We start from the raw sequence: 15,262 nt of genomic DNA on the forward strand, positions 1-15,262 counted from the left end.
CTACATTTAGTTTTCTTCATTTTATTGAATTTTTAATTATACGACCTATGGGAAGGGCTAATATTACTTGCATTTTTCTGAATGAAGCTTCTAATTATTAAAAGTTAGCCACTTTTGGAATTTACCTGCAAAATCATCATCATCATCATCATCATCATCATCATCATGTTCACAAAGCATCATTTGTAAATCTATTTGTTAGCATTGTCCCTAAGTGAAGCAACAGACTCTGGCCAAAAATTTATTGAGAGCTTAGTCCCTGAAATTACAAGCAAACAAGGTGACCAGGGCTCAATGAAAGTGTTTGGGATGCATTTCCTCAGAGAGAATTAGGACATGGACCTGCACACTCTGCTACCTCACCCATGTGCCTTTTCAGTCCTTCCTCTCCAGTTCTTCTCTAGCTGGAGCAGGTTCTTACCTAAGAAGTATCTTACTCATGAATATGCAAATTCTTGAATGTATGTCAGTAAATACAGGGATGTCCACACCCTGAAAACAACCTGTGATTAGTGTCCTCTGAAAACACTGACTCTAATCATGGAATGGATCAGTGTCTTTCTCTTCCTCCTGTCAGTAACTGCAGGTAAGGGGCTTAGCAATTCCATGTCTGAAAAGGAAACAGCGCTTGAGGTAACAATGACATCCACTCTGTCTTTCTCTCTGTAGGTGTCCACTCGCAGGTCCAGCTGCAGCAATCTGGAGCTGTGCTGGTGAGGCCTGGTACTTCAGTGAAGCTGTCCTGCAAGGCTTCTGGCTACACCTTCACCAACTACTGGGTGAACTGGATAAAACAGAGGTCTGGACAGGGCCTTGAGTGGATTGGACGGATTTATCCTGGAGATGGTGATACTAAATACAATGATAAGTTCAAGGGCAAGGCCACACTGACTGCAGACACATCCTCCAGCACAGCCTACATGCAACTCAGCAGTCTGACATCTGAGGACTCTGCGGTCTATTACTGTGCAAGACACAGTGTTATAACCACATCCTGAGTGCATCAGAAACCCTGGAGGAGCAGGAAGCTGCCTTCAGACTGAGATGACAGAAATATTAATCTGTAGACTTGCTCAGAAATTGTAATTTTGAATGTCAATTTATTGCCTCCTCATCACAGTTCTATGGTGCTTTTGTCAGCTTTGTCAATTCCTATCTATGAATAAAGTGATGCTGGCTGATAATGGACCTAGAGTTCACCATACCTTCCCAATCTCTTCACCAATAATCACCTCCATTGACATGTTTCTCTTTACATAAAACAATAAAGGTGGAAACGTATCGTGATGCATGTTAAAAATATCACTGGATCCTGAGAGAGCATACCTGTTTTAAGTTGTTGAGGACAATGTATAATATGCGTTTGACCTACATAATACAAATCATCAACATCTGGCCAAACAAACACTCCTTCAGTCTTAAGTAATAAGTGATTTCAGGGGTGTTGCTATCTGTTGCCATGTGTTCCAGCAGAAATTCCAGTCTCTTAGAATGTGAGGAATATTTATATCATTATGCATAAGCATGTGCATATAATACCTGTGCATTGGTCAATATATTACTCAATCACTTTTCATCAAACTCCTTTACCATCACACTGTATCTACTTTTTGAATTATGTAGGTTCTAATGTTATGCATAATTGTTTGATCCAGTATTTACTCACTTCTGAAACTCAATAATCATCCCTACAGTCATTAGACTTTTTAGAACATGGACCTATACTGAAACAGCACCAACTCTCATAGTCCATTGCGTATCTGTTGCTCAGCTTTGTTGTATAGAGTATTTGTGAACTTGTGTCTCTGCGTCCACATGTGTTTCTTATGTTTGTTTTTGGTGACTTTTCTTCTGTTTGTTTTGTTCTGTCCCCATTCATTTGCGTTTCCTTTATTTAACTTTGTTTTTCTTTTTTATTACATTTATTTTATCTTTGTTTTCTAATTGAATAAAGAAACAGAATCAATCTGGAATAAGATTGGGAGGTATTTGGGAAGAGAAATTAGTATTTAGAGTATATTGTAGGAACAAATGTATTTTCAATAGAAATAGAAAAAAGTGAACTTTAAACATTTAATAAATAAACAAATATTTCTGATAATGTCTTTGTCGTTTAACTATCCCATATGCTCAAATGCCCATACTTTAGGTATCATGTCTTTGTTTAAATAGTTCAAAGTATAATCAGGATGCAGGCCCGAAAGGATTTAAGGATAAGGCACTTGTCACAGGCATAATTCTAAGTTGTATTGAAATACATAAATGTGTGGTGTTCATCCTCTCTCATTTTCTCTGTCTCTCCGTCTGTCTCTGTAGCTGTCTTTCTCACTTTTTGCCTCTCTCCCTTTCTCTCTCACTTTTTGTCTCTCTCCCTCTGTTTGTGTATGTATTATCACTTGTTTACTTTATTTATTTATTTATTTATTTATTTATTTATTATTTTATATTTATCTTTATTTACTTTTCAAATGTTATCCCTTTTCCTGATTTCCCCTCTGAAAACCTCTTATAACAGCACCATTCTCCGCTCACCAACCTACACACTTCTTCCTTGTCCTGGCATTGCCCTATACTGGGGTATAGAACCTTCTCAGGACCAAAAGCCTCTCCTGCTTTTGATATCCAACAAGGCCATCCTTTGCCACATATGCAGCTGGAGCCTTTTGTCCGTCTTTGTGTGTTTTTTGGTTGGTGGTTTAGACCCTAGAATCTCTCGAGAGCAATGGTTAGTTCATATTGTGATTCCTCCTATGGGGCTGCAAGCTGCTTTAGCTCCTTTGATCCTTTCTCTATCTCCTCCATTGGTGATCTTGTGCTCAGTTTAATGGTTGGCTAAGAGCATCCACCTCTTTACTTGTCAGGTACTTGCAGAACCTCTCATGGGACAGCTATATCTGGCTCCTGTCAAAAAGTGCTTGTTGTAATATACAATACAGTCTGTTTGTTTGATGACTACTGTATAGAGGAGAAAGTGGGGAAGAGCCTCAAACACATGGGCACAGTAGAAAATTTGCTGAATAGAACCAATGGCATATGCTCTAAGATCAAACATCAACAAATGGGGGGTAATGGTGGTGCTTGCTTTAATCCCAGCACTTGGGAGGCAGAGACAGGTATATTTCTGAGTTTGAGGCCAGCCTGGTCTACAGAGTGACTTCCAGAACAGCTAGGGCTACACAGAGAATTCCTGTCTCTAAAAACCAAAAACCTAAAATAAATCAATAAATAGGACCTCATAAAATTACAAAGCTTCTGTAAGTCAAAGGACAGTGGCAATAGGATGAAATGGCAACAACAGATGGGAAAAAGATTTTTTTCCAATTCTACATCTGATAGAGGGTTAATAAACATTGCTAGTGGGATTGCAAGCTGATACAACCAGTCTTAAAATCATTCTGGAAGTTTCTCAGAAACTAGTACTACTACCTGAGGACTAAGCTATACCGCTCCTGGGCATATACCCAGAAGATGCTCCAACATGTAATAAGGACACATGTTCCACTATGTTTATGGCAACCATTTTCATACTAGTCATAAGCTTGAAAGAAACCAGATGTCCCTCAACAGAGAAATGGATTCAGAAAATGTGGTACATTTACACAATGGAATAATACTCAGCTATTAAAAACAATAACTACGTGAAATTCACAGACAAATGGGTGGAACTTAAAAATATCATCCTGAGTGAGGTGACTCAGTCACAAAAGAACAAACATGGTATGTACTCATTGATAAGTAGATATTAGCCCAAAAGTTCAGAATACCCAGGATTTAATTCACAGATCATATGAAGCCTAAGAAAAAGGAAGGCCAAAATGTGGAGGCTTCAGCACTTTTTATTAGGGTGAGCCAAATATTCACAGGAGGAAATATGGAGACAATGTTTGGAGCAGAGACTGTAGGAAAGGCCATCCAGAGATTGCCCGACCTTTGGCTACATCCTATATACAGCCACCAACCCCAGACTTTATTGTGGATACTTGGAAGTGCTTGCTGAATGGAGTCTGATATGGTTGTCCCCTGAGAGGCCCTGTCATACACTGACATAGAGGCAGAAGTTTACAGCCAACCATAGGACTGAGCTTGGGGTTCGCTGATGCAGGAGTTTGAGAAGGGACTGTAATAGCTGGAGTGGTCTACAGTTCTATGCAGTGTTAATAGGACAGACTACCCAGGGCTCATGGAGACTGGTCCAACAACCAAAGAATACACATAGAGTGAGCAATGGAACTAGCCACATATGTGGCAGATGATGGCCTTGTTGGACATCAGTGAGAGGAGAGGCCCTTGGGCCTGAAGATTTTCTACGCACCAGTGTAGGTGAATGCCAAGGTGAGATAGTAGGAGTGGTTGGGGGAGCACCCTCATAGAAGCAGGGGTATGGGGGATATTATAGGGTGTTTCTGAAGGGTAGACCTGGAAAGGGGAAAATATTTGAAATGTAAATAAAGAAAATATACAATCAAAAAAGAAAAACAAAAGCAAAAAAACCAAGAATCACTTCCTGTCTCTTTATCTCTCTCTCTTTATTACTATCCAACCTATCTTGTCATACTTACATATACAAATACCTACATGAACTCAAAAGCACACAAAATCTAAAACAAAACATACATGAAAAGATTAATAAGAAAATGCCTATACAAAGCTATATGAGACAAACACTCCACACATATGCCATTGTGCTGGTTTTGTTTGTCCAAATCCTGGATACATCAAGTATGGTTAATATAGTCAGTAAGACTCCACTGAAGAAGACAAAGTGTCCATTGTAAATGAGTACCAGTTGCAGATAGATTCTTGACTAGTGGTGGGAGCACATGTCAACTTTTCCCTTTCTGTAGAGGGTCCCACTGTCTTGAACCTAGCTAAGCACTGCACTTATTCCCACAGTCTATGTGAGTTCATATGTAAATCAATCCTTTTGTGTCTGGATGATACTCTTTAGAGACATTCATCATTTCTGCCTCATTTTTTTCTTTTTTTTAAAATTAGATATTTGGTTTATTTATATTCCAAATGACATCCCCTTTACTCACTCCCATTCATTGGTGAAAGTGGAGTGTTGAAGTGACCCACAATTATTGTGTTAGGTGCAATGTGCACTTTGAGCTTTAGTAAAGTTGCTTTTATGAATGAGGGTGCCCTTGTATTTGGGGCATAGATGTTCAGGATTGAGAGTTCTTCTTGTTGGATTTTTCCTTTGACCAGCAAGTAGTGACCTTCCATGTCTCTTTTGATGACATTAGGTTGAAAGTCAATTTTATCTGAAATTAGAATGGCAACTCCGGCTTGTTTCCTGGAACAATTTGCTTGAAGAATTGTCTTCCAGCCTTTTACTCTAAAGTAGTTTTTGTCTTTGACATTGAGGTGTGTTTCCTGTATGCAGCAAAATGCCGGGTCCTGTTTACGTAACCACTCTGTTAGTCTATGTCTTTTTATTGGGGAATTGAGTCCATTGATGTTAAGAGATATCAAGGAGTAGTGGTTATTGCTTCCTAACTTTTTTGATTTTAATTTTATACGTGTGTGGTTATCTTCTTTGTGTTTGATGAAAGAAGCTTAATATCCTGCTTTTTCCAGGGTATAGTTTCCCTCGTTGTAATAGTGTTTTCCCCCTATTATCCTTTGTAGGGCTGTGCTTGTAGAAAGATATTGTGTAAATTTGGTTTTGTCATGGAATATCTTTGTTTCTCCATCTATAGTAATGGAAGGTTTCGCTGGGTATAGTAGTCTCGCCTGGCATTTGTGTTCTCTTAGAGTCTGCATGAACTCCGCCCAGGATCTTCTAGCTTTCATGGTCTCTGGTGAGAAATCTGGTGTAATTCTGATAGGTCTTCCTTTATATGTTACTTGCCCTTTTTCTCTTACTGCCCTAAGTATTCTTTCTTTGTTTAGTACATTTGGGGTTTTGATTATTATGTGATGGGAGGTATTTCTTTTCTGGTCCAGTCTGTTTGGAGTTCTGTAGGCTTCTTGTATATTCATGGGCATCTCTCTCTTTAGGTTAGGGAAGTTTTCTTCCATAATTTTGTTGAAGATATTTGCTGGCCCTTTAAGTTGTAAATCTTCACTCTCATCAATACCTATAATCCTTAGATTTGGCTTTCTCATTGTGTCCTGGATTTCCTGGATATTTTGGGTTACAAGCTTTTTGCATTTTGCATTTACTTTAACTGTTGAGTCCATGGTTTCTATGGTATTTTTTGGCATCTGAGATTCTTTCTTCTATCTCTTGTATTCTGTTGTTTATATTTGCATCTATATTCCCTGATTTCTTCCCAAGGTTTTCTATCTCCAAAGTTGTCTCCCTTTGTGCTTTCTTAGTTGTTTCTACTTCTGTTTTTAAATCCTGGAAGTTTTTGCTCAGTTCTGTCATTTGCTTATTTGTGTTTTCCTCTAATTCTTTAAGAGATTTTTGTGTTTCCTCTTTCATGACTTCTGCCTGTTGATCAAAGTTTTCCTATATTTGTTTAAGTGATTTTTGCGTTTCCTCCTTATTGGCTTTTGGATTCTCCTGAATTTCTTTCAATGATTTTTGTGTTTTCCTTGTAAGGGTTTCTAATTTTTGATCCATTTTCTCGTGAATTTCTTTAAGGATGTCCTTCATGTGTTCCTGTGCTAGCATCATGACCAGTGATTTTAAATCCAAATCTTGTTTTTCTGGTGTGTTGGGGGTATCCAGGACTTGCTAATGTTGGAGAATTGGGTTCAGATGCTGCCATAATGCCTTGGTTTCTGTTAGTAATGTTCCTGAGTTTGCCTTTAGCCATCTGCTTCTCCCAGGAGTTAGATGGTCTTATTGTCACTGGCTGGTGCTTTAACCTACTGTGGATCTTTAATATTATCTCTGCAATGCTGGATGACTGGGTTTCTTCTGGCACAGATTACTGATATGCTGGCTTCCTCTTTTTTGCCTTTGGAGCCCTTCTCAGTCTTGCCTCAAGCAATGCTATACTTAGGTTGTCAAGGTCAACCAGGTATTCTCTGCTCTATTATGAGGGGAAGAAGTTGTGGTGGGTGTCACTACCTCTGTTGATTCTCACATAGGACACAGGTCCTGCGATGGACTGACTTGCAGATGAACCGCCTATGTGCTCAGTTCCTGAGTGCAGGCAGACCCCTGGTGGTTTGCACCACCAGAAATCTAAAGCTCAGGGTGATACAGTACCTAGTGATCCTTTTGTGTCCCAGCAGGCAGCGAGTATGGCCACGGGGCTTCTCTCCTTCCACAGCTCCCTGGGCAGGATATGGCCCTCGAGCCCAGCGGGCTGGCAGACAAAAGCCGCCTGTGTGCTCAGTTCCTGAGTGCAGGCAGACCCCTGGCGGTTTGCACCACCAGAAATCTAAAGCTCAGGGTGATACAGTACCTAGTGATCCTTTTGTGTCCCTGCAGACAGCAAATATGGCTGCGGGGCTTCTCCGAATTCATTGTTTTTAATAGCTGAGTAGTACTCCATTGTGTGAATATAACACATTTTCTGTATCCATTCATCTGTTGAGGAATATCTGGGTTCTCTCCAGCCTCTGGGTATTGTAAATAAGGCTGCTATGAACATAGTGGGGAACGTGTCCTTATTACATTTTGGAGCATCTTATGCTTATATGCCCAGGAGTGGTATATCTTAGTCCTCAGGTAGTATTATGTCCAATTTTCTGAGGAACTGCCAGAATGCTTTCCATAGTGGTTTTAGCAGCTTGCAATCCCACCAGCATTGGAGGAGTGTTCCTTTTTTCCACATCCTCTCCAGCGTCTGCTGCCCCTGAGTTTTTGATCTTAGTCATCCTGACCGGTGTGAGGTGGAATCTCAGGGTTGTTTTGGTTTTCATTTTCCTGATGACTAAGGATGTTGAACATTTCTTTATGTGTTGTTCAGCCCTTCAAGTTTCATCAGTTGAGAAATCTCTGTTTAGCTCTGGACCCCATTTTTATTAGGGTTATTTGTTTCTCTAGAGTCTAACTTCTTGAGTTCTTTGTATATCTTGGAATTTAACCCTTGATTGGATGTAGGACTGGTAAAGTTCTTTTCCCAATCTATTAGTTGCCATTTTGTCATATTGACAGTGTCCTTTGCCTTCCGAAAGCACTGGAGTTTTTAAGGACCTATTTGTCAATTGTTGATCTTAGAGCACAAGGTATTAGTGCTCTGTTCAGGAAATTTTTCCCTTGTGCCCTTGTGCTTCAGGGTCTTCCCCTTTTCTCTTCTATTAGATTCAGTGCATCTTGTTTTCTGATGGGGTCCTTGATCCACTTGGACTTGAACTTTGTACAGGGATATAAGAATGAGTCAATTTTCATTCTTCTACATGTTGACCACCATTTGAACCAGCTCCATTTGCTGAAAATTAGGTCTTTTTTTCCCAACTGATTGTTTTAGATCCGTCCTAAAAGATCATGCTTCAGTAGGTGTGTAGGTTCTTTTCTAACTCTTCAATTCTATTGCATTGATCTACCTGCCTGATACTATGCCATGTAGTTTTTTTAATCACTATTGATCTATAGTACATCTTGAGGTCAGGGATGGTGATTCCACCAGAGTTTCTTTTATTGTTGAGAATAGTTTTTGATATCCTGGGTTATTTTTTATTCCAAATGTATTTGTGAATTGCTCTAACTCTATGAAGAATTGAGTTGGAATTTTGATGGGGATTGCATTGATTTTGTAGATTGCGTTCAGCAAGATGGCCATCTACACTATATTAATCCTAACAATACATGACCATGGGAGATATTTCCATTTTCTGAGGTCCTCTTCAATTTCTTTTTTCAGAGCGTTGAAGTTATTGTCATGCAGATCTTTCACGTACTTGGTTAGAGTCACACCAAAGTATATAACTTTATCTGTGAGTATTGTGAAGGGTGTCATTTCTCTAATTTCTTTCTGAGACTGTTTATTCTTTGAGTAGAGGAAGACTACTCATTTGTTAGTTACTTTTTTTTATACAAAATTATTTTTTTAAATATTTTTATATTCTATAATCTTTGTTTTCATTCCAAATGATTTTCCCTTTCCCGATCCCCCATCCCTATATGTCCCATAAACCTTCTTCTCTCCATCCCTTCTCCAATCACCTCCCTACTTTCCTCTGTCCTTATATTCCATTCCCATGCTAGATCAATCCTTTCCAGGATCAGGGCCCTCTCCATACTTCTTCATGAGAGTCATTTGTTATGTGATTTGTGCCTTAGATATTCAGAGCTTCTGGGCAAATTAATATCCACTTATCAGAGATTGCATTCCATGTGTATTCTTTGGTGATTGGGTTACCTCACTTAGGATGATATTTTCCAGATCAAACCATTTGCCTAAAAATTTTGTGAATTCATTGTTTCTAATTGCTGAGTAGTATTCCATTGTGTAAATATACCACATTTTCTGTATCCATTCCTCCGTTGAGGGACATCTGGGTTCTTTCCAGGTTCTGGCTATTGTAAATAAGGTTGCTATGAACATAATGGAGCATGTGTTTTTATTACATGCCAGGGAATCCTTTGGGTATTTGCCCAGGAGAGGTATAGCAGGGTCCTCCAGAAGTGTCATGTCCAGTTTTCTGAGGAACCACCAGACTGATTTCCAAAGTGGTTGTACCATCTTACAGCCCCACCATCAGTGGAGGAGTGTTCCTCTTTCTCCACATCCTCACCAACACCTGCTGTCTCCTGAGTTTTTGACCTTAGCCATTCTGACTGGTGTAAGGTGAAATCTCAGGGTTGTTTTGATTTGCATTTCCCTAATGACTAATGATGTTGAGCACTTCTTAAGGTGCCTCTCGGCCATCCGAATTTCTTCAGGTGAAAATTCTTTGTTAAGATATCTACCCCATATTTAATAGGGTTATTTGGTTCACTGGGGTCTAACTTCTTGAGTTCTTTGTATATATTGGATATTAGCCCTCTATCAGATGTGGGGTTGGTGAATATCCTTTCCCAATTTGATGGTTGCCATTTTGTCCTTTTAACAGTGTCCTTTGCCTTACAGAAACTTTGTAATTTTATGAGGTCCCATTTGTTAATTCTTGATCTTAAAGCATAAGCTATTGGTGATCTGTTCAGGAACTTTTCCCCTGTGCCCATGTCCTCAAGGGTCTTCCCCAGTTTCTTTTCTATTAGTTTCAGTGTGTCTGGTTTTACATGGAGGTCCTTGATCCACTTGGAGTGAAGTTTAGGCACTCAGGGCTATGAGTTTTCCTCTTAGCACTGCTTTCATTGTATCCCATAGATTTGGGTATGTTGTGTCTTCATTTTCATTATGTTCTAAAACTCTTTAATTTCTTTCTTTATTTTCCTTGACCAAGGTATCTTTGCGTAGAATATTGTTCAGTTTCTACGTGTATGTGGGTGTTCTGTTGTTTTTGTTGCTATGGAAGACCAATTTTACTCCATAGTGATCTGATAGGAGGCATGGGATTAGTTCGATCTTCTTATATTTGTTGAGGTCTGTCTTGTGACCAATTATATGATCGATTTTGGAGAAGGTACCATGAGGTGCTGAGAAAAAGGTATATTCTTTTGCTTTAGGGTAGAATGTTCTATATATATCTGTTAAATCTAATTGGTCCAAAGCTTCAATTAGTTTCATTGTGTCCCTGTTTAGTTTCTGTTTTCCTGATCGGTCCATTGAGGAAAGTGCAGTGTTGAAGTCACCCACAGTTATTGTATTAGGTGCAGTGTGTGCTTTGAGCTTTAATAAAGTTTCTTTTATGAATGAGTGTGCCCTTGCATTTGAAGCATAGATGTTTAGGATTGAGAGTTCTTCTTGTTGTATTTTTCCTTTGATCAGCAAGAAGTGTCCCCCAGAGTCTCCTTTGATGACTTTGGGTTGAAAATCAATTTTATCTGATATTAGAATGCCTACTCCAGCTTGTTTCCTGAGACCATTTGTTTGTAAAATTGTCTTCCAGCCTTTTACGCTAAGGTAGTATTTGTTTTTGACCCTGAGGTGTGTTTCCTGTATGCAGCAAAATGTAGGGTCCTGCTTACGTATCCAGTCGGTTAGTCTATGTCTTTTTATTGGGGCATTGAGGCCATTGATGTTAAGAGATATTAAGGAATAGTGATTGTTACTTCCTGTCATTTTTGATGTTATTTTTTAAATTTGCTTGGTTAACTTCTTTTGGGTTTTATGAAAGGTTACTATCCTCCTTTTTCCAGGGTGAAGTTTCTCTCCTTGTATTGGTGTTTTCCTATTATCCTTTGTAGAGCTGGGCTTGTGGATAGATATTGGGTAAACTGTTTTGTCATGGAATATCTTCGTTTCTCCATCTATGGTGATTGAGAGTTTTGCTGGGTATAGTAGTTTGGGCTGGCATTTGTGTTCTCTTAGAGTCTGCATGAGATCTGCCCAGGATCTTCTAGCTTTCATAGTCTCAGGTGAGAAGTCTGGTGTGATTCTGATAGTTCTTCCTTCATATGTTACTTAGCCTTTTTCTCTTACTGCCTTTAATATTCTTTCTTTGTTTAGTACATTTGGGGTTTTGATTATTATGTGATGGGAGGTATTTCTGTTCTGGTCCAGTCTGTTTGGAGTTCTGTAGGCTTCTTGTATATTCATGGGTACCTCTCCCTTTAGGTTAGGGAAGTTTTCTTTCATAATTTTAATGAAGATATTTGCTGGCTCTTTAAGTTTAAATCTTCACTCTCATCTATGCCTGTGATCATTAGGTTTGGTCTTCTCATTGTATCCTGGATTTCCTGGATGTTTTGGGTTACAAGCCTTTTGCATTTTGCATTTTCTTGAACTGTTGAGTCCATGGTTTCTATGGTGTCTTCAGCATCTGAGATTCTTTCTTCTATCTCTTGTATTCTGTTGTTGATATTTGCATCTATGTCCCCTGATTTCTTCCCAAGGCTATCTATCTCCAAAGTTGTCTCCCTTTGAGTTTTCTTAGTTGTTTCTACTTCTGATTTTAGATCCTGGATGGTTTTGCTTAGCTCCTTCACTTGCTTGTTTTTGCTTTCCTGTAATTTTTTAAGAGATTTTTGTGTTTCCTCTTTCATGACCCCAGCCTGTTGACCGAAGTTCTTCTGTATTTCTTTATGTGTTTTTTGTGTTTCCTCCTTATTGGCTTTTGTATTCTCCTGAATTTCTTTCAATGATTTTTGTGTTTCCCTTGCAAGGGCCTCTAACTTTTGATCCATTTTCTCCTGAATTTCTTTAAGTTTTTCCTTCATGTGTTCCTGTACCAGCATCATGACCAGTGATTTTAAATCCAAATCTTGTTTTTCTGGTGTGATGGGGTATCCAGGGCATGCTGTTAAAGGAGAATTGGGTTCAGATGTTGCCATATTGCCTTGATTTCTTTTAGTAATGCTCCTGCATTTATCTTTTGCCATCTAGTTCTCACTGGTGTTAGTTTTCTTGTCAATGCTGAACTCACCAGTGCAAGCTGCCTCTTCCCAGGTGGCCTCTGGTGCACAGCTTACCTCATGCACTGCCTGGAGACAGGGTTCTGTTGCCCAGGCCATTCAGATCCCAAAGCAGACACCTGAAGGCTCCCGCAGGGGTCCTGTTGGATTCACCAGAGCACACTGACTCCTCCCAGCAGCCCTCCTCGAAGCCCCTCTTGCCTCTTGCAGTACCTGGAGATGTGGAGTTGCTGCCCAGGCTGTTCTGGATCCGGAAGCAGAGAGATCTGAGGGCTCCCACCAGAGGCCTCAGGACTGGTACCTAAGCTCTGTGCCACTGGAGCAAGCTGTGTGCTCCCAGTCTGCTTCAGGGTACACACCAGGTCTCCCGCACTTCCTGGAGACCGAGTCTCCCTTTTCATTATTTAATTTTACTAATTTGGATGCTGTCTCTGTGCCTTCTGGTTAGTCTGGCTAAGTGTTTATCTATGTTGTTGATTTTCTCAAAGAACCATATCCTCATTTCGTTGAATATTTGTATCGTTGTTTTTGTTTCTATTTGGTTGATTTCGGCCCTGAGTTTGATTATTTCCTGCCTTGTACTCATCTTGGGAGTATTTGCTTCTTTTTATTCTTGAGCTCTCAGGTGTGCTGTCAAGCTGCTAATGTAAGCTCTCTCCAGTTTCATTTTGTAGGCACTTAGATCTATGAGTTTTCTTCCTTACCACTGCTTTCCTTGTATCCCATTAGTTTTGGTGTGATATGTTTTCATTTTCATTAAATTTTAAAATGTCTTTAATTTCTTTCTTTCTTGACCAAGTTATCCATGAGTAAAGTATTGTTCAGATTCCATGTGTATGTGTATTTTCCATTGTTTTTGTTGCCATTTAATAACAGCCTTAGGCCGGTAGTCATCTAATAGTGTGCATGGGATTATTTCTTCTTTTTTTTGAGCTTTTTAGAACTTTATTTTCCTTCCATCTTTTTATCCTTTGCTCAGCTGTGTGCAGAGCAGCTCAGGACCGCTCAGTGGTGGTTCCGACCCACTTGGTGGCCTGCCCTGTGGGAGCTGCTGACCAGTCCTCAGTGGCTGGCTGTGCACTCCACTTTTCTGTGGGGAACTGCTGGATGGGCACAGAGGGTACCTGAACAACCTCAGACCAGATGGCCACTTCAGGCTGGGCAGCAGTGAACTCAGGAGCTGGTGCAGTCCATTCTCCCTGGAATTCCTCCTTAGTCACAGCCTTCTCCGTAGCAGCCTGCTCCTCCTTCTCAATCTCCTCTGGGTCTCGTTAGAAGTAAAGATCAGGCATAACCTCCCATGGGTGCTCATGGGAGATAGTACCTTGCCTGGACCAGCAAGTACTTCCTGGGCCAGCATCCAGCACATCAGCCCCACCGAGTGAGCTCCCTTGTTGTTGTATGGGATGACAATGTCCACATAGCGCAGGGGAGAATCTGTGTTACACAGAGCAATGGTGGGCAGGTTGACATAAGAGGCCTCTGTGAGTGGGTGGTGGTTAGCCCTGGGATCAGTCATCACTAGAAGCTGTGGCTCCCTGAAGACTGCTTGGATCTGGTTAGTGAAGGTCCCAGGTGTGACAAGGTCAGCAATTGGAGTGGCTCCTGTGGCAGCAGCAAACTTCAACACAGCTCGCTGGCCAGTGATCCTGGAGGAGATGAGGCTGACATCAGCAGGGTTCCCAATGGAAAGGATAGTTAGAGCTGACAGCAACAACTTCTTCCAGGTCCTCTTCAGATTTATGATGTAGATACCATCACTTTTCCTTTTGTATATGTACTGTTCCAAAGTCAAGGTTTGTGCCACTTAAGTAGATTCCTGCAGGAAGGAATTTGAGGACATCCTCCTCCTTCATCTGCAGGATGTTGAGGGTTCCGGACATAGTGTAAGTTACACTGGGAATCAAGAAAAACGCTGTATGCACCTGTCCTTGGGTAGTGCAGAAAGGGAAGGATTATTTCAATATTCTTGTATCAATTGACGTCTGTTTTATGACAAATTATATGATCCGTTTTGGAGAAGGTATTGAGAAGAAGGTATATTCTTTTGCTTTAGGTTGCAATGTTCTTCAAATATCTGTCAAATCCATTTGATTCATTACTTCTGTAAGTTTCACTTTTTCTCTTATTAGTTTCTGTTTCCATGATCTGTCCATTTCTGAGATTGGGGAGTTGAAGTCTCCCACTAGTATTGTGTGGGGTGCCATGTGTGCTTTGAACTTTAGCAAAGTTGCTTTTATGAATGTCCATGCCCTTATATTTGGAGCATATATGTTCACAATTAAGAGTTCATCTTGGTAGATTTTTCTTTTTACCAGTCTTCCTTGTCTTCTTTTGACAACTTTTGGTTAAAAGTCGATTTTATTCCATTTTAGAATTACTATTCCAGATTATTTCTTGGGACCATTTGCTTGGAAAATTGTTTTCCAACCTTTTACTTTGAGGTGGTGTCTGTCTTTGTTGCTGAGGTGCATTTCCTTTAGGCAGCAAGATGTCGGGTCCTGTTCATATATCCAGTCTTGCCCCAACCTGCGGGGGTTTCGACAGGAGACCCTAGGAGAGAAGGGCAAAGAAATAGAGACAGGAGATGGAAAGAATGAGGCCAAGACCAACTTTGTTCAAGGCTTCCAAAACTATATTTTCTCAGGGAACTTATACAGGCAGGGAAGAAGTAAGTTAATTGGGATTTTCCACGTGCCTGGGCATTCTGCCAAGGTGAATCTCAGGCAGATCTAAGATGTTTTCTTCTTCTGGGAGGGCACAGTGACCATTGACCACTCAATCTCTCAAAGGTCTGTAGTTGCTGAGAAGTCAAAACCTAAGCCTATCTTTCAAATGAACTCTAAACATAAAGTAAGGTCAGTTTGGCTCCTGGCATCTCCTCCCTTTTTATTT

At 40.2% G+C, this 15,262-nt stretch overlaps 1 pseudogene and 2 gene segments (V, D, J or C); 2 read left to right on the plus strand and 1 right to left on the minus strand.

Moving 5' to 3' along the window:
• LOC127687767 (Ig heavy chain V region 3-like) overlaps positions 1-15,262 on the plus strand; it is a 507,571-nt gene that overhangs the window by 140,867 nt on the left and 351,442 nt on the right.
• On the plus strand, positions 474-1,013 carry LOC127686824 (Ig heavy chain V region VH558 A1/A4-like). The segment is given in 2 exon segments: positions 474-586; positions 670-1,013. Coding segments are annotated over 2 exon segments (375 nt in total).
• On the minus strand, positions 13,363-14,250 carry LOC127686801 (40S ribosomal protein SA-like; annotated as a pseudogene).

The sequence above is a fragment of the Apodemus sylvaticus genome, chromosome 6, assembly GCF_947179515.1.
Source record: "Apodemus sylvaticus chromosome 6, mApoSyl1.1, whole genome shotgun sequence".
NCBI lineage: Eukaryota > Metazoa > Chordata > Mammalia > Rodentia > Muridae > Apodemus > Apodemus sylvaticus.